At 36.9% G+C, this 18,128-nt stretch overlaps 3 protein-coding genes across 6 annotated transcripts; 2 read left to right on the forward strand and 1 right to left on the reverse strand.

Moving 5' to 3' along the window:
* Window positions 1-1,596: 1,596 nt before the first annotated feature.
* On the reverse strand, window positions 1,597-6,382 carry LOC103717486 (uncharacterized protein At5g01610-like). The gene is made up of 3 exons (XM_008805905.3): window positions 5,992-6,382; window positions 3,409-3,463; window positions 1,597-2,208 (listed from the first exon to the last, which is right to left on the reverse strand). The coding sequence occupies exons 1-3, from the start codon at window positions 6,076-6,078 to the stop codon at window positions 1,838-1,840; spliced, it is 513 nt and encodes a 170-aa protein (XP_008804127.1). The 5' UTR covers window positions 6,079-6,382; the 3' UTR covers window positions 1,597-1,837.
* A 2,212-nt stretch (window positions 6,383-8,594) lies between these two features.
* Window positions 8,595-11,197, forward strand: LOC103717487. Of its 2 annotated transcripts, none has more exons than XM_008805906.3 (3): window positions 8,595-8,707; window positions 10,708-10,864; window positions 10,945-11,197. In XM_008805906.3, the coding sequence occupies exons 2-3, from the start codon at window positions 10,709-10,711 to the stop codon at window positions 10,990-10,992; spliced, it is 204 nt and encodes a 67-aa protein (XP_008804128.1). In that variant the 5' UTR covers window positions 8,595-8,707; window position 10,708; the 3' UTR covers window positions 10,993-11,197. The 2 variants fall into 2 exon arrangements, with proteins under 2 accessions (XP_008804128.1, XP_038980252.1); XM_039124324.1 differs by lacking the exon at window positions 8,595-8,707 and adding an exon at window positions 9,506-9,758 and having other exon boundaries at window positions 10,945-11,196.
* A 3,055-nt stretch (window positions 11,198-14,252) lies between these two features.
* LOC103717488 (40S ribosomal protein S7) lies at window positions 14,253-17,911 on the forward strand. Of its 3 annotated transcripts, XR_005510933.1 has the most exons (7): window positions 14,253-14,358; window positions 15,306-15,397; window positions 15,475-15,548; window positions 15,634-15,757; window positions 16,633-16,815; window positions 17,310-17,487; window positions 17,692-17,911. XR_005510933.1 is itself a non-coding variant. In XM_008805907.3 (6 exons), the coding sequence occupies exons 2-6, from the start codon at window positions 15,323-15,325 to the stop codon at window positions 17,430-17,432; spliced, it is 579 nt and encodes a 192-aa protein (XP_008804129.2). In that variant the 5' UTR covers window positions 14,253-14,358; window positions 15,306-15,322; the 3' UTR covers window positions 17,433-17,610. The 3 variants fall into 3 exon arrangements, 2 of the variants coding, with proteins under 2 accessions (XP_008804129.2, XP_008804130.2); XM_008805907.3 differs by lacking the exon at window positions 17,692-17,911 and having other exon boundaries at window positions 17,310-17,610; XM_008805908.4 differs by lacking the exon at window positions 17,692-17,911 and having other exon boundaries at window positions 14,263-14,358; window positions 15,313-15,397; window positions 17,310-17,610.
* Window positions 17,912-18,128: the final 217 nt, after the last annotated feature.

Here is an 18,128-nt window from a genome sequence, read left to right on the forward strand (position 1 = left end):
CCATCTTGGCTCGGTGCTAACTCCCAGCTTGCCAGGGCACTGGTTTTGAATATGGTAGTGAATCTCAATCATTTTCATGTTTGTGATGGTCAATCCTCCAAATGAACAAGCAGACCAAGGAAAGTGCTCACTTATAGTCACACCTGTCTTTTGCCCCTGCTCAAGCAGCCCAGCCTTTACCTTAGGGAAAGGTTTTGACTACTCAGAACAGCTAGACTTGGCTTCCTTTCCATTATGAATAGTGATTGTATGGCCAGTCATTGTGGGTATGATGGTAGATGTGCGAGACCAAGTTACTATTATTTTTTTCTCCTCCCTCATGTTGAGTTTTTCAATTTTTTCTGATAAATGATTAGCTATAAAAGGATTTTTTTTTAGCGAATGTGTCACAGCTGATTGAAACTTCATTCTGGATGATGAGTCACAGAAAATGCTGTTCTTTCTGCTAATTTTCTTGGTGCAGGCATGTAAGCCCCAATGATTGCACACACGGTCAAATTTTCCTGATTTCATTAAAATTGCTACCTAGCCTGATTACAGGTTAGTTCTGGCACCATCCATCCACATGCATAAAGCCAGTCGGCAGCATCCGATTGCAGGGATGTAAGAAAAATCCTTGCCCCTGGTAAGTCGGCCACCATCATTAACTACTTTATGATAATCCTGAACTGAAATGGCACCATGTGTCTATGTTAAAATTGATTAATTTAGGCTGTGGATACAGGGAGAAAGATTGAGATCAATAACTATTTGAATAAGGAAATTACCAGCATTCTATAAGTTATCTTATGACATTAATGTGCACAGCACACATGATGTATCCATCTGATGAGTTACGATGCAGCCCTCTAATCCCTTACAGAGAAGGAATTTGCTACGGAGCAGCGCTCTGTTCCTGCTCCATTCCCTTTTCTGATATGAATAGCGCAACCCTCATGCAACATTCGTCTGCCCTACCAGTCCTCAGTTGCCAGATAGGACAGGGAACTAGTAATGGATCAGTATTTGGTAACAGTGTTCTCGAGAGATTGCTCAGGCTGGTGGTGGATTCTCATGAAACTACTCTTCTCTGAATAATCGTAAGCAGTTCTAATAGCAAGCATGTCTCTGAATGGAATCTCGCAAGTTGGTGGTGCAAGCTCCTCCAAGTAGATGGTAATGAGCAAACTAGGAGGAAGAATGAAGAAATCTCTAGGTTTCTCTGCCCATGCGACGCTTTGGTGGCAACTCATTATTCCACCATCCTTCCTCAATTGCGCCATAGCATTACTCGGTCTCAGCTTTTGATAGTTGCAACACCGTGCGGTCCCAAGGCATCATATTCCTGAAACTTGGGATCAAAAGGGAGAAACTGGCACCGCTTGCTTTTCACAGTTCACGACCCTCTTGCTTCACTTACGCTCATGCTGGAGATATGACAAGAGTAGGATGGTGGAATTCTAAACACGCCCTGAAACAGATCGGATACAGATAGACAGCAATTAAGCACTTAGAATGGCGCCCAAGGGTTTAAAACCCGACTGCTATGAAAAAGTTGACAAAGATAACGAGCAATAGGCCTGCATAGCTTCCCTGCTTTAATACAGAAGCAGAACCTTAGTAAAAGAACATTAGCAGGAAACTGGAGTCAAGGCAACAACAAATCTCACCCCCACCACTGATGATAGGCAGCACTAGAATCCAGCAAAGTTCATGAAACCTTTGGAGGTGATTGAGAGGGTGAATATCATAAGTATCACACATTTGTAAGTTAAAAAACTACACTTCCCCTAGATATCCAGTCACAAACCCTAGCTCGCATTGGTAGTTCACCACAAAGAGCAATTTCAATAGCAACTTAGAACTTGTCTACAATGATACCATCTCTGAGGACTTCGTATGCATCTCGGCTCCGGGTTTTCTTCATGCTGGTGGTAAAATGGACCTTTGATCCCTCAGTTGTGATGCAAGTCACTTTTGCCCAAATCAAAATTTTGGTCTTCATCCCCTCGATGTCCGCCAGCTTCCCCTTCTCTAGATATCCAGTCACGCTAGTGAAAAAACGCAAGACCGAGGAGTCCTTGTAACCAACCTCACATATGGAAGGTATGAACACAGTAAGCTTCCCTGTCTCTTCGTTGAACTCATAGTTGGTGGCATCCCGAGGGAAGAGGCCCGCTGGCAAATCATACTCCCGCAGCAGATCAGGCAGGGGTTTCTGCATCTTTCCTACAAGTATTTGTTTTTTGGGAAGCAAGTCAAACAATAAGTTACAGCAAAACGAAAAATACAACATACAAAATAAAACATCAAAGGTGAGGATAAGTCAAGCATCATGCATATTGAATTTCTCCCAGAAAAAAATGACCCAACAAACAAACAAAGATTTTTTTTTTTCATTTTTTGACGTATTCATAGAAGTATAAGCCAGGACAAAGAAGAAGAGAGGAAAGTCATCAGCACTAACATTCCCATAAATTCACAGAGAAACAAGAAAAAATGATGTTTCTTTTGACAGATACAGCAGTTTTATGGTTTATGGTTGTCTAAGACAAAATTTGTTGGAGCAAAAATCAAGTTAGCCACGATTCAACCAACAGTTTTCTGATGTCACTAGTCAAGTTTTCACCCAGGCAACCATCATACTTCAATGACCTAGCTCATGGTAATCATGCGGTAGTGATATCATTAAGCAATTGCAAAGTCTAACATCCTGAATGATGCCACCTTCAGTCCCACCAGAATATGAGAGCAGCATCAGCTGCATGAAGAGCAAAGTTTATTGAAGGAAATTCTAAAACCACCACAGATAGGCTATCACATATAGCAAATGGAGGCACCATGACCCACAGGAGGCAGCAGTATGCTGATCTGAGTCTTGGATCATACAGTACAAAGAAGTTCTAGATTTTATTTATCTGAGAAAGAAAGCTAGCTTTTAACTTTGGAAACGACCTTCATTGTAACTGGAAATGGCCAGAAAAATGATATACAGATATGCACTCATGGATGGTCATATGTTGAAAATTGCCATATACAAGACAGATGCCATCAGATATGTTAAAGGAACAAAGTAATCACAAACCCTATTATGCAGCCATCTTCCTCAGAGTAGATAATCTGGGTACATCCTTAGAAACAAGAAAGTGCAATGGACAGAAAGGGGTTATATAATGAATTTCAATCAATGTTGATAGATGCACTAATAAACTTGCATCAAAATAAAGATAATGCAATAATCACAAAGGAAATTCTAAAACAAAGACTCTTGCTCTAACACTGGACTTCATCTCATATAATATGTGCTATAAAAGAATATGTTTTTATGATACTGAAGAGAATGCACTACTTAACATGCGGAAAAATCAAGATTGCAAATGTAATTTAGGACAGCATATCGAAAAGGAGAAATGATGAAGGATACTGCACCTTTGATTTTATTGACCAACCATTTTGTTCCCCCTTCAATGCTGCTAGAAAGTGACTGATTTCATCATTTTCAAAAGTTAATGTCAATACACGACAATAGTTACAAGGACACTTCAAAATTGCATTAAAATAGATAGCATGAATCCAGTAATGAACATAACATAACAAAATTTTCACAGCCAAACCTTATGCATTATTCAGAAATTATGACTTATTGAGGAAAATAAATGGCTTTAATGATGAAGCATGCAAGCACTGATTGCTTCTGTAAAACTCTTAAGGGGTGTTGGAGAAAAAGAAACCTTCTCAGTGCAAATATTTGAGAGTTGTAACCAGCATACATAATACAACTAACAATAGTGGACTCCAGCAATTAATACGAAAGATTTTCCTTTTCAGCTCAGGAGAGTATTAGATATTTTCTGACAAAATTTATATTAATCACAAAAATGGGCAACAACAGCCAAAGACCATGGAAGAGAAGTGGCTCTGAAGTCATTATCCACAAGTTAACAAGGTGCTAGAGTCAAGACACATTAAAGAAAGTTGCCCCACAAACTTGTGGAGAAATGTATTATCTGCTGAATCCAATTTTATGAATCTTATTATCATTTAGTCTACCCAAATAAATCAGTTGACAACCATGAAAAAAGTGTTTTATCATTCTACAGCCAGTTTTCTAGTTTGTAACCAAAGGCATACGTTCTTCTGTAAAGAAATTCTCAAGCTACTCGCAACTTTGCTTCCTAAATCGTCCCTCTTTATCTGAATCATGAATCGATACATGGCTAGAAATTTTTAAAATTTAGCGAAAGATTATGAATTACTGTGAACAATTCACAAACTGCTTCTCAAGTTTTTTTTTTCGTTTTCTTTTTCTTTTTTTTTTTTGGTGTGTGCGTGTGTGTTGGGGGGGGGGGGGGGGGGGGGGGGGGGGGGGGTTGTATTCCTTGTATTCCCTTTCCATTTTCTCAACTTTTCTGTAATGTCTAACCCTATGTTTAGCCACCTCCCAATCAGCCTATCTTCCCTCTCCCCCTCCCTACCGCTCCCTGAAATCTAGCCATCCCCTCTTTCCTTTCTCTCATCTAACCCTATTTTTATACTCGTTTTCGCCTTGGATGACATAATCCTCAATGCTTATTTTAACAATTAGTAGTGCCAATCCAAGACATACAAAGATTTACAATTTCAAAAAGTAGCTCTCATCTCAGCTCCCCAGGAATTCGCAGCACCTGCATTTTCATGAAAGATACAAATCTCCTGAAAGATACATATAACTGCTGTCAGCCTACAAGAGCTACTTTAATCTCTCCCCAGCATATTTGCTGATGATGCAAATCATACGAACACCAACTTTGTCAAATGGCAAGGAGAGATGTAACAGTCATCTTGCAATAGGCATACATATTTAACATGGCATAAGAAAGAGGGAGATTCAGATTCTGCATGATAATCTTCTAGAAAATTTGAAAACATCATTAGCAGGATAGTGCCCAAGGCTTGAAAACAAAGTCGGGTGATGAGATTTACAACAGAAAGAGGCACTCTACTATGAGTCATGTCCATTGAATCTTAGAACCCTTAGTTCTTTCCTTCTTGCTGGTGAACTCCCATAGTGACATCGGTAGGCTTTAAACAAAAATTATCAGCATGTTTCTTGCCACTTTTGATCTTGGCATACCCCATTAGCCTTTCCATACAAAATTTACAAATGACGAGCCTCTCTTCTTCTTTAGCAACAAACTCTACTGATGCCTTTTTCCTATATCCTATCAATACTTTTGGGTTCCATGTTAAGTCTCACAAACTCTTAGTAATTTCTAACAAGTAGAAGGTGTCCCTAGAACCACTAAAGATACGGAGCACGTTAGTTTTATTGAGTTGAATGGATTCCTTGTCCTCCTATATTAACTTAGAAATATGATCTATGGATGTCTTTTTGTCCAAAATCAGTCTTCACAGGAGGCGTTAAATCCCATCTAACTCGACAAGAATTTGTTTAGCATCATATCCACTTCAGCATTCCTTTTTGCACCAATATGTTTGTTAACTTTCCATATTGATCAGTCATTGGTCGATGGGAAGATTGTACAACAAACTTTCTGCTTAAATTTCCTGCATCGCATCCCAACATAATTGACCAAATCTACTTCATAGAGTGAAAGATCATTTAGGGCAACACTGACATCTGAACACATCTATCCGAAACCTAAGCATTACGAGCATATCATGTTGAGCGCGGAACAAATTTCTCCAGTCAAAAAAAAAATCATTGATTTGTGATAAACAAATCCTAGTGAAGACAAAAAGACGAGATCTCTACACAAATTAGACCACAAAATCGCCAAAAAAATTAAGTTTTTATTCGAAATTAGACATCTCAAGTAGTAAAAAATTCGCAATTCAGATCCCCAAACCCCAAAATCTATCCACATTACAGCTTCACTTTTCTCCGACGATTAATTCCAATCGTTAACAAGATCGGGGTGCCAAAAAAACAACAGAAGAAGGCAACGAGAAGACCAAGTGGATCGAAATCCTAATTATACAAGGGATAGGCTGACGAGGGTGAGATCTTACGTTGATGTCGTCGCCGACGGAAGAGATCTCCTTGCTGGCCCTCTTGTTGAACCAGTAGCTCCCAACCTTGTTCAGTATCTGATCCATCTCTCTCTTCTGGAGCGGAGATCTCGAGTTCTAAACCCCCTTCCCTTTCTCTGCTTCGATGCGAAGAAAGTTTCGCAAGGGAGTGCAGAGAAGGACGTGATCCCGATACCTGATCAAAATCAACCGGTGGGGCGCCGGGTGGTTGGGGGATCGCCTGCTACATACTACACACGTGTGCAACACACAAGCTATAATGAACGTGCAAACGCAGCCCTTGAGAGTGACGGCTGAGCTTCAGGCGGACTGAAAGATGTCTCCTATGCAGAACGGATATTAGATGCATATTGCATCATTCTCGAGAAGAATTCAACCACAATGATTGAGTGAATTCGGAGATAAAGGTGCTTAGTCAAGAACCGGCCGCTGCTCCACAATATTCGCAAAGCACTGAGAAAGGCTGGTTCCTACCTATATCGGAAGGCGAACAATGCTGTAGATTGAGTTGCTTCCTTCGTCGTTCATCACTTGGAAGATTTTTTCTAGCTAGACCACGAGACTGTGCCTATTCCTTTGCGCAGTATTTTGTTTTTTTGATTTTGTTGTGTGTTTTCATGCTCGTCAGGTGTGAGCCAATGTACAAAAAAAATAAAAAATAAGAAAATAGATATAAAATAAGTTATAGAAAAATTTAAATATATGTTATATTATAGTGTATTTTTTGCATGAAATTATTCTTTCCATCATTATTATTTTTAATCTAAATATTTTTAAAAATTTACAATAATATGGTTTTTTGGAATTATTTAAGATATATTTGTTACATTATATTTTAATCTAAAAAAGTTTTAAATTTTGCTAGTATTAGCAAACCATTATGAACAAAGATGTTGGACTCATATTAGGATATAATTATGAAATTACAGGACTTTTTTGCGGCAAAACTAAGTACTGTTCCTATGGTTTAAATATTAAATTTTTTTATAATATGATTATAGTTAGTTTTGGATAAAAATATTGATAAATTCGATTATTTCTATAAAGTTTCATGAGTCAATAATTAATGATTCCTAGCACATATTGCATAGCATCATCTCATGCATGCAACAATAGAGTATTTTATGTAATACATTATATTAACTTTGTAGACAAACTAAGCTGCATATGAAAATTCATATGAATTTGTGGTTTCTATGTCGACGGGGTCTTAAAAATATCCATCCATTACATACACACGCGCGCATATATATATATATATATATATATATATATATATATATATATATATATATATATATATATATATATATATATGTGTGTGTGTGTGTGTGTGCGCGCGCGCGCGCGCGCGCGCGCGCGCGTGTGTATGTATGTATGTATGTATGTATGTATGTATATATCGTTTAGATTGTTTCTTGGACTACACTAAAATTTAGTTTTGTTAAATTGAATTCTATCAAAATATTCTAAATCAAGTACAAATATTCTAGTAAGGGAGTTAAAGATAAACAATAATATTGTATCGAAAAAGAGATATAAGAATAATATATATATATATATATATATATATATATATATATATATATATATATATATATATGTGCGTGTGTGTATGTATGTATGTATATATCGTTTAGATTGTTTCTTGGACTACACTAAAATTTAGTTTTGTTAAATTGAATTCTATCAAAATATTCTAAATCAAGTACAAATATTCTAGTAAGGGAGTTAAAGATAAACAATAATATTGTATTGAAAAAGAGATATAAGAATAAAAACAACATACGAATAATATTATTACATGATTGCTATATATTTTTTGATGTAGATTTTTTTTTTAAATTTGCATTATCATTGGTCGTGACCAGCTAAAATGGTCTATTATTGATAGCATCTGCTTAACCTAATTTTGATAATTATCGAGAATAATAGTATACTTATGCATGAATTGCATAATTTTGTCTGAGATTTATGTATTGCTTTAGTATTTTTATTTGTTAGTGATTTATAAGAACAAGAAAAAGAAGAAATTTAAAAGAGAAATTCTTTACAAATTAAGTGGAGTAATGGGTTAGGTATACTTTTCATTATAAGAAGAGTATCACTAATTAACTTAAAAACAATATGATTCAATATAATTTAGATGAATACTTACCCATATCAGCATAGATTAGGTTCCAACTAGTACACAATAGCTAGAACGGCTAATGTTTAAGCTAAAGATTTAATATATTTAATCTAATCATAATATATTATGCGGATAATTTTATGGCACACATGCAAAACTTTTTACTTATAATTTGTTTTTTTTTTGGAAAAAAATGTGCTGATGGAGAGCCATTTTCATGTGTTAAAAACCACTTCCGATCATGTACTGCCTTGTGATTATATATTTATATTTTTAAGAGTGTATGCAACTTGGATTTTTTTTATGGTAGTACTATAAAGTATTATTTTACGAAACCGATCCAACTGGCTTTCTCGTACGGGTCGGTCCGCGGTTCGAGTCGAACCTGGTTCGACCCGCCCGATATGTATCCCTAATTTAATATTTCTTTGGTAAACCTTAATTTAATAGTTTTTCAGAATTTAAGGATCTGGCAGGGATAGGGACCCAGCATTCTGTCGAGGCGACCGAAGACGCCGAGCCGCCAGGATCGACTTCCTCCTGCCCCAACTTCAACAGATTCAGGTAACAAGATCGATCTGATGATCTTTTCAAGATTCATACTATTCTTCTGGTTATTGTCATTATGATCTCAAGTTTTTCTGGATGTCAAAGATCCATGATAGTCTCCAGCTGCAAAGTAGGGCTAGGTTTCCGATTCCTTCTTGATTTCCTGATCTTGTTTCATTTCGGATTCTCGAAATGTTTCTACGAATCTAGATCGCTATTTCGAATCGTGTCAGGGTTGCTTATCTGTTTTCCCCCTTTCACTCATTTTGCTGAAATTATAAAGAAAAAGGATAAAAAAAACATTTAATCTGGGGGTTCAGCTGTTCCTTGGCACAGATCATGCCTCCCGGACAAATCATAATCCTCCTTTTTTTTTAAAAAAAAAAGGGCAAGACAGAAACAATATTTGATCATTTTAGCATCATTGTAGTTAATTTGGAAATGGCAGTATATGTGACTGAAAATCCAATAGATCATCTGTGCAGAAATTCTGTTTTCTTGTTTTTTCCGGTTACGCGATCCATTTTTTTTCCTTTGATTAGAATACTGGCGCCGTTACGATTTCCATGGACATGGAGTCAGTGAGGTCTTTCCGGATTGGTGCCACGATCATCACTAACAGCACGGCTGCAAAATGATTGTAAGCTACCACACCTACAAAATGATTGTGGTATCTATAGAATTTAGTTTCTCCACATGACACTCTTTATTTTGTACTCGCGGGCCTTTTGGTGTAGTACTATGGGTGGGTGATGTATCAGTTCTCTGAGGATTGTAGTCTCTTTAACGCTTATCCCATATTTTAGCCCTTCGAACCTGCACACCACAACATAACAGATTATAATGGATGATTATTTTGAAGAGATACAGATTGGCCCTTTGAGACCATCTAACATGCCTGTGTGGTTTTTTGTTCCTTTCCTCTTCTCTCGTTCATAAAACATATTGTTTTCCATTTTAAAACCACTCCTCTACGATCACAGTCGCAAGGTTTGTGCGTCAGCTTAGATCAGGGTTCCTATGGCTCTCAAATTTCAGATCTTGCAAGCAGATTCAATCATTAAAGGTAGATTTTTTAGAATATTTTATGTATGGTCTTGATGGAAGCTTTTTCGGTTTATCATTGCTTGTTTGATTATGGTTGCTGAGTGTGCAGCTCTTTGCATATACTGTGGATGTGACATAAGGACTTCAGGCTCACCCTGGCGTACATATTATGTGTCATGTTTAAAAAATTGACCCAAATAAATATGTTTATCATGTCTTGATGTTATATGGAATTTACATTGTAGACTTTTGCTCTTGCTTATCAAAACTCCCATCATTTCCCCCAAATAGTATTCATCCAGTATCTCCTTCTATCTGATGACTTGAATTCGGAAACTCTAATTCAGACTACAAATGTTGCTCTTCCCTTGTCGATCAATCTCATTATTTACTACTGTCTGTTGTGTAAGTTGAAATTCTGCATCACATGGTCCTGACATTGAGCAGATAAAAAAGATGACCATCCAAATCAAGCAAAATCATATTTTGCTTTCTGTTGGCTGTATGCAGGGAATTGGTACGATTTGATTGCATTATTTTTCTGTTAAACTCTTTGTAGAAGCAATAATGATTCTCCAGTGACTTGTTATACCCGTATGCATGAATAGCACATACAGACGAAATTTGATGCCATAGCCTTATGGTAGTTTGATAATGATGTTATATATCTGAATCTAACATCTAACTGGAGAAAATGTATGTAATTTTATGAGACAAAGTAAGAATAGAAAAAATGATCGGTTCTAGATTGTTGGAAGAAGGTTTGAGTAAAACTCTATGCCCCTTTGTTTTCTGATTCTCGATCATGAATACATATTATGCTTGTATTTTCTGAACACTGTAGAGAATAAGGAAGGTTCTGTCTTACAGATTTATAGAGACTCGATCTTGAGTAAGGCAATTCACCATTCAGGATGTGCACATACTGTGGGTATATCTAAGCACTGCATCTTGCTTTCCTTGTGCAGGATGACAGAGACACCCTTTGTTCCCAGAGAGAGGCTTTTTAAACAGCAGCAATATTTCCAGAGCATTCATAGACATACATACTTGAAAGGGCGTTATGACAAGATCACCTCAGTAGCTATACCCCTTGCACTGGCCGTCTCCACTGGATTTCTCATTGTAAGTAGTCTGCAATAACTCTCATTTTTATCTGTACTGGTTTTATGAGTTTTCACGCTGTGTTCCTGTTTGATGCGTAGCTGCGAGGTTGCTATGACATGGCTCTTGGTATCGGGAAGAAGGCTTGAGAAGAAATTCTATTTTTTGTCCAGTAAATTGTATGGGGTGATGCACCCCACTATTGAAGATTCAAAATTCAACTTTGGTACTTGTTCTTGATATTTTAGGTTGTTATTTCCAATAATTTTGTTATATGCGCTTATAGAAGAGATGTGGTTAATCTCTTCTTTCTTTGACTTTCAAAAGTAAATACATTGTTTCTTTATACGATTTGTTTACTGTGTGCGTTGCCACGATCAAGAGAAGGTTGGGGTTTTCTGTGGATATCAATGTTGTAGTCCTTATATTTACCTATGATTTGCAAGAAGTTTCTGGTTTTTTGGCAACTGGCTATGGCCATGCTCCAGCGAAAGTAAATTGTCCCAATTATGCTTCCGTTTTTTTGGTTAACCACAGTTTTTCTTCCTTGTAAGAGCCGGACGTACCGCTCTTCATCAGTGTAGGTGGCCACGGATCAAAGGGTACTTCTTCCTGTGATCTTTAATGAAATGTGGCGAGGACTGCAAATAAAAATTGTTTCCTTGAACCATTTTTTTTTTTGAAAAAAAAGAGCACCGTAAGTGATAGAAAATAACCAGTATGAAAGATCCGAGACTAATACCAATGTGCCAACCCTGTAGTTATTGTGCCTTGTGCTTCACAGGGTATGCCTCTCCTGTGCAAGCATTTTGTGAGGTTTGTTTCGTCAGTGCCAATTGCCAAACCCATAGTTATGTCAATTACCAGGAAAAAAAATTGTACTTCTAATCTCCCTCTTTATCTGAATCATGAGCCAGCGCATGTCCAGAAATCTTTTAAAATTCAGCAAAAAATTGCGAATTACTGGGTACCATTCACAAACTGCTTCCTTTTCTTCCCATTCCTTTTTGCTCAACTTCGTTGCAATGCACAGCCCTGTTGTTATACTAAATTTTCATCTTTGATGGCACAATCCTCCATATTTATTGTAACAATTAGTAGCGCCAATCCAAGACAGACATACAAAAGAGTGGCACCTGCATTTTCATGGAAGATACACGTACGTATCCTGAAAGATACATATATCTGTCGTCAACCAACGATAGCTACTTCAATCTCTCCTCAGCATCTCTGTTGATGATGCAAATCATACAAATGTCAGGGAGAGATGTAGCAGTTGTCTCGCAATAGATATGCGTACTTAACATGGTATAAGAAGGAGGGCGATCCAGATTCTGTGTGATAATCTTCCAGAAAACTTGTAAACGTTATTAGCAGGATAGTGCTCAAGGCTTTACATGAAGTCAGGTAATGAGATCTATAACAGAACAAGGCATTCTACTATAATAGTCATGTTCATTGATGCACTTCTCTTTGATTCTTATAACCCTTTGTTCTTTTCTTCGTGCTAGTGAACTCCTGAACTAGTGTCATCAATAAGCGCTGAACTAAAATTATCAGCATGTTTCTTGCCATGTTTGATCTGGACAAAACCTTGTGAGCCTTTCTATACAAAATTTAAAAATTATGAGCCTCTCTTTTTGTTGAGCAACAAACTCTCACCATGCCCTTTTTCTATATCCTATCAATACTTGTTGGTTATATGTCAAGTGCCACAAACTCCTTGCAATTTCTAACAAGTAGAGGGTCTCACTAGAACCATTAAAGATATCATGCACATTATTTTTCTTAAGTTGAATGGATTCTTTGCCCTTCTATATTAACTTAGAAATATGATCTACGCATGTCTTTTTGTCCAAAATCAGAGAGGCATTAAATGGCATCTAACTCATCAAGAATTTGTCTAGCATCATTTTCATTCCAGCATTCCTTCTTGCACCAATATGATAGTTAATGGTACATATTGATCAGTCGTTAGTCAATGGGAACTTTGTACAAGAACTTCCTGCTTAAATTTCCTGCATCGCATCCAAATATAATTGACCAAATCTACTTCATAAAATGAGAGATCCTTTTGTGCAACACTGACTTCTGAACTCATCTATCAGAAACCTAAGCATTACGAGCATATCATGTTTGAGCAGAACAAATTTCTCGAGTCAAAAAACCGTTGATCTGTGATAAACAACTCCTAGGTAAGATAAAAAGACGAGATCTTTATTTCATATTATTCTCTGAAGTGCTTCCAGTATTCCTCAATTTTGCTGTTGAGACAGAATTATTTGCATGTTTACCAGCCCAAGAGTGATGGTCCTAAGCTATCTCACATTCTTTTCATGAATGTTTGTCTATTAATTGCAAACGAGCTCTCTTAACATTTAAGGGAATCAATCAGTCCCGCTGGCTGGTTTATTGGAGCTCTAATGCTTCTCTCATATTCACTTCTCATGACAGTTATTATGCACTAATCAACGTAGATACTTATGGATTTAAGTTTAAGAGATTCTAGCTGTTTTCACTTTCAGGCTTGCCTTTGATGGGACCACAAAAAAAAAAAAAAAAAAAATCTAGAGTCCCCTACGCTCCTGATCACTTCATCAACTGGAAGAAGACTCAAAACATGTTTCAGAATTGAGGGTTGACCAACCATTACTTCTTGCATGATATAATTTAGCATGATCATATATCTACGTGAGAGGGAAAGGTTCCATATGTTGCTCAAAAAGTTAGATAATCTTTGGAAAAAGATATAGTTGAAATGCCACAATAAAAGGTGACTTGGATTGGTACGCAGAGGAGGCAAAAATCCATAACAAATGATGATTTTTCACAGGAGTCTGGAATTTGCAATGGCATTTAGTCCTCCATCCTTCCCAATACATGATATTTTTCACTAGAGTCTTGAATTTGCAATGGCATCTACTTCTCGATTGTTCTCAAATACGAGGAAGGCTGGACAAGGCCAAGGATCCGATCTCTCCATAGTAGAAAAGATGGAAAGTATCATCATCACATTTCCATCCATACTTTTATCATACGAATGCGGTCGAACAAATAGATTATAATTTCCACAAGCAACCTCCACTTTCTAACGCTCTAAGTATTCATCTTCCTGAATCGACACACTTTCTAGAGGTATACATAGATAATAACGTAATGAGAACTCATGAACCATACAATAGCCTAGTTTTGAATGCGAAAGCCCGGGAGGAGTCTACTGAGCATCACACCTTGAATCGCAGCCGTCCAAGTGAAATATGAAATCAACATGTTAATTGCCCGTTCACAGCCTTTCGATCTCGTTTAGAGCGCCGTGATCGACAAGGATGTTGGACGGCCTAGATTCAACCGATCGAGCACACACTCTCTTAATAAGGCGCAAGGGTGAAAATGGAATTACATATAACCTAAGCCGGAGGCCTTCTTAAAGGACTTGGTTCGAGCAGAAACCCTAGGCACCGCTGCGTTCTCCTTCCGTCTGTCTCTCGGCTTCTCGCCCTCCTCGAACCCCCAAGGTACTCCCCTCTCCCCACAAACTAGGGTTGTCCTTGTTTTTGTTTTCTTTCCCGGATCTAGGCCTAATGCGAATCGATCTCAATCTTTGCGTAGCTGGTTTCTTGATTTTCAGAGTTTTGTTTTCTTCTCTAGTTCTTGTGTCATTTGATGCAATGCTGTTTTCATTCTGGATCTCAACGCAGTAGAAGACCGTGAGCAGGAAGAAATTAAGAATAAAATAAGAAAAATCGGGTTCTTTAAACATGTTATCGATGTGGTGCATGCTTAGATGTGGAACAAAATGTATATTTTATCGAAGTATCCATTTTATCGCACCATCAACGTTTGGATTTGTTGATGCTCGTAGGATCAAACTATGTTGTTATTCATAGTAAACTATAATTGCGTTTAAGATGTTAAGGTTCTTTTATGAAACTTTAAAAGTATATGGTTTTATCTCCGATTTGTAAAATGCATGCTATTCGGTTTTTAATGGAAATCATATTATTAGTCTATATCATCTTGTACTCTAGTGTGTGTGCTCTAGTGTGTGTGCGCGTATATAGCTCTATATTCATGCGTAACATTGGTGGGTTTGGCTACGAATATACTGGTTATTTTTGTAAAAATTCATGCTGATGTAATGATTCCTTTGCCCAAGATACATGGAATTGATACGCTCCGGTTCGTTTTTAACTTTCTTATAGATATACATTAATCCATTAAAAATCATATTCGAGGGCTTGTCCATTGCTGTTGGATTATGGTGTACTTAATCCCCATTATTTATAGGAGGTGTCATGGCTATCGATCGCATATTGAATAGATGATTTGCAAGATATTCTAATTAAGCAGTCATTTTCCTTTGAAGGGTTAAAATATGTTTAAGAATGTCGGTTTTTCATTATATTATTTATATTTTAGTTCTTGACTTTGATTTTCTGCTATTCCATTTTGTTGGTGTAAGTGTTTAGACCAATCAACATGTTTACTGCAAGGAAGAAAATTCAGAAGGACAAGGGCGTAGAGCCCACTGAGTTTGAGGAGACTGTTGCGCAGGTTAGTTATGCACAAATTTAATTATAATTTTGTAAGCTTCTGCTTTTAGATTGTAAAAGTTTGTTATTTTATTGCAGGCATTTTTTGATTTGGAGAACCATAACCAGGATCTGAAGAGTGACTTGAAAGACCTTTATATCAATTCGGCAGTGTAAGTGTGGTTTTTTGTATTGCATGAGTGCTTTGAACAAATGCTTAGAGAACTTGTTTGTGACTGTATTTGGTCACTTGTGCAGTCAAATGGATGTAGCTGGCAACCGGAAAGCTGTTGTTATACACGTACCCTACAGACTTCGGAAAGCATATAGGAAGATTCATTTGAGGCTGGTAAGAGAGTTGGAGAAGAAGTTCAGTGGCAAGGTGAGACTTCCCTTTTCAGTTTGCAGTGTTTCTTGACTTTGGAAATCGAACTGCTTGTTGTTACAACTAAATAAACTGGAAGTTTGAACATATTTTTGAATGACAAGTGTTTTTCTGTTTGTAACTATGTTTGTTTCTTAGATCAATTTGTTTTGTATGCTGATGCTTATGTGCCAAAGTCTTAATGGTTTCCATATGTGTCCTCACAACATTTTTCATTATTAGATTACTTCAACTTCAGCAATAGAGGGTCAACCTGGTAGACTGGGTTTTATAAATTGAATAATACTTGGAATGGTTTTGATAATTATTCAACATATTGCCTTCTCTGTAGTTATAAGTGAAATGGAGAGAATGGAATAATTAGGCAACTTCATTAGTCACCTCTTCTGAAAGTCTTGGTTTTTAAGGATTCCACTTCTTTGTGACAAACATGGTTGAGATATTTTTAGGGATTTCTCTTTGTAACAGACGGTTGAAATGGCACAACTCTTTGCAGTTTACTGCACCAATATATATGCTTTTTCTTATGAAAGGCCAATGCATGGAGTTGCAGATTGCTGTTATCTCATAATTTCAATTGCAAATTTTTTTTCTAATATTCAAAAGAAAATAAAAAAATTTGTGAAGTCATCCTGTATTTTGCTTTCTCACAACAAAAAAATAATCTTGCAAATTTATTGCATAGGATGGTCAGATAATTTGTCTATCCTAGCTCTCTATCTTCAATTTCTGCATATTTTGGATTCCTACGAGGCCTTCAAATAAAATAGGTGTATATGTTTCTTGTATGTTTGTTGTTCTTGTTATTTATTTTATGTTTTTTAAACTCAGAAGGGAGTTTTTGTCATGTTATGACTATGCTTCTCTGGTAGGATGTCGTTCTTATCGCAACACGAAGGATATTGAGGCCACCCAAAAAAGGTTCAGCTGTTGTACGCCCTCGCAGTCGCACCCTCACTGCTGTTCATGATGCCACTTTGGAAGATGTCGTGTACCCAGCAGAAATTGTCGGGAAGCGTGTAAGATATCGTTTGGATGGATCCAAGATCATCAAGGTGAGAGGTTATTTTGTGATTGATTTTTCTTATGTTATTAGACATTCTAGTTGCAGTTAATTGAGTCTGTTCTTCGGGTTAAGATAATATTTCTTAATGTCATCAAAAGAATGCAAGTCCGATGGTTTTACATCTTTTATGCATGTAAAACTAGCCAAATTGACAAACTGTTTCTTTGGTTGTGTGGTTGCCAATGGCGAGACCTGCCTATAGTAATTACACTGTTGATAAGATTCATTAGACATCTTGATAAAGAAAAAGCATTAAAAAAATTTTCTAAAGATGTTTTCTGCGTCCTTGTCATGATGATCTTGCCAGATAAAAGTCTATTTTGCTCTACTAGGAGGTTCTGATTTAAGAATGCTACATTTGATATGATATCCAATATGAACCTGTGAATCATCATTTATGATGGTAACTTGCATGATTTCACAACTTAGCTGCAGCTCCATGTAAACTTCTGCACAAAATTGGTAACGAGTTTCTTGTGACAGATTTTTCTGGACCCAAAGGAACGCAACAACACGGAATATAAGCTGGAGACATTCAGTGGAGTCTACCGCAAGCTCTGTGGGAAAGATGTGGTGTTTGAATATCCTGTGACCGAGAGTGCATGAAGATGTTATTGTGGGTAAGTCTAGTGAGAGTTTTTAGGCCTTCAAACCAGGACACATTTTTGCTGAGAGGCATTTGCTTTCGTTATTTTGTTTGTTGTGAGAATTGAAAGTTTTGATGACTATATGATAATTAATTTCAATATTTTGCCTTTACTGCCTTCTCATGTAAAGGTTTCAAGACTCCAGAATTATCATGGATTCTAATTCCATTTAGAAGGCCCTAAAGACATTCTTGTTTAATCGATCCAAACCAGGACACATTTTTGCTGAGAGGCATTTGCTTTCGTTATTTTGTTTGTTGTGAGAATTGAAAGTTTTGATGACTATATGATAATTAATTTCAATATTTTGCCTTTACTGCCTTCTCATGTAAAGGTTTCAAGACTCCAGAATTATCATGGATTCTAATTCCATTTAGAAGGCCCTAAAGACATTCTTGTTTAATCGATCCAATTGGTGAATGGGTGTTATCCTTGGTACAGTCATACAGAATACAGTTGAATTGGACTCCTGCATCATACTTAAATAATATAAGGGAGGAGGTTTTGATGTAATGTTGGGAGGTAGTTCTCGTCAATGAAAAGGCAGTGAAACTTGCTGTGATTCGTCATGTTTATTTTGAGATTGTTGGTGCTTGGTAGGAGATTTCCAACAGCGAGGGAACGGTTTCAATTGCCAGAACGAAGCTGGGATTTT

The sequence above is a fragment of the Phoenix dactylifera genome, chromosome 3, assembly GCF_009389715.1.
Source record: "Phoenix dactylifera cultivar Barhee BC4 chromosome 3, palm_55x_up_171113_PBpolish2nd_filt_p, whole genome shotgun sequence".
Taxonomy (NCBI): Eukaryota; Viridiplantae; Streptophyta; class Magnoliopsida; order Arecales; family Arecaceae; genus Phoenix; species Phoenix dactylifera.

Excerpts from the sequence above, each read along its gene's own strand:
- LOC103717488 (XM_008805907.3), top strand. The coding sequence starts at position 15,323 with ATGTTTACTGCAAGGAAGAAAATTCAGAAGGACAAGGGCGTAGAGCCC. Across the intron at positions 15,758-16,632 it reads AGAAGAAGTTCAGTGGCAAG|GATGTCGTTCTTATCGCAAC; the intron begins GTGAGACTTCCC and ends CTTCTCTGGTAG. Across the intron at positions 16,816-17,309 it reads ATGGATCCAAGATCATCAAG|ATTTTTCTGGACCCAAAGGA; the intron begins GTGAGAGGTTAT and ends TTCTTGTGACAG.
- LOC103717487 (XM_008805906.3), top strand. The coding sequence starts at position 10,709 with ATGACAGAGACACCCTTTGTTCCCAGAGAGAGGCTTTTTAAACAGCAG. Across the intron at positions 10,865-10,944 it reads TCTCCACTGGATTTCTCATT|CTGCGAGGTTGCTATGACAT; the intron begins GTAAGTAGTCTG and ends TTTGATGCGTAG.
- LOC103717486 (XM_008805905.3), bottom strand. The coding sequence starts at position 6,078 with ATGGATCAGATACTGAACAAGGTTGGGAGCTACTGGTTCAACAAGAGG. Across the intron at positions 3,464-5,991 it reads CCGTCGGCGACGACATCAAC|TCACTTTCTAGCAGCATTGA; the intron begins GTAAGATCTCAC and ends TGATGAAATCAG. Across the intron at positions 2,209-3,408 it reads GTTGGTCAATAAAATCAAAG|GAAAGATGCAGAAACCCCTG; the intron begins GTGCAGTATCCT and ends AAATACTTGTAG.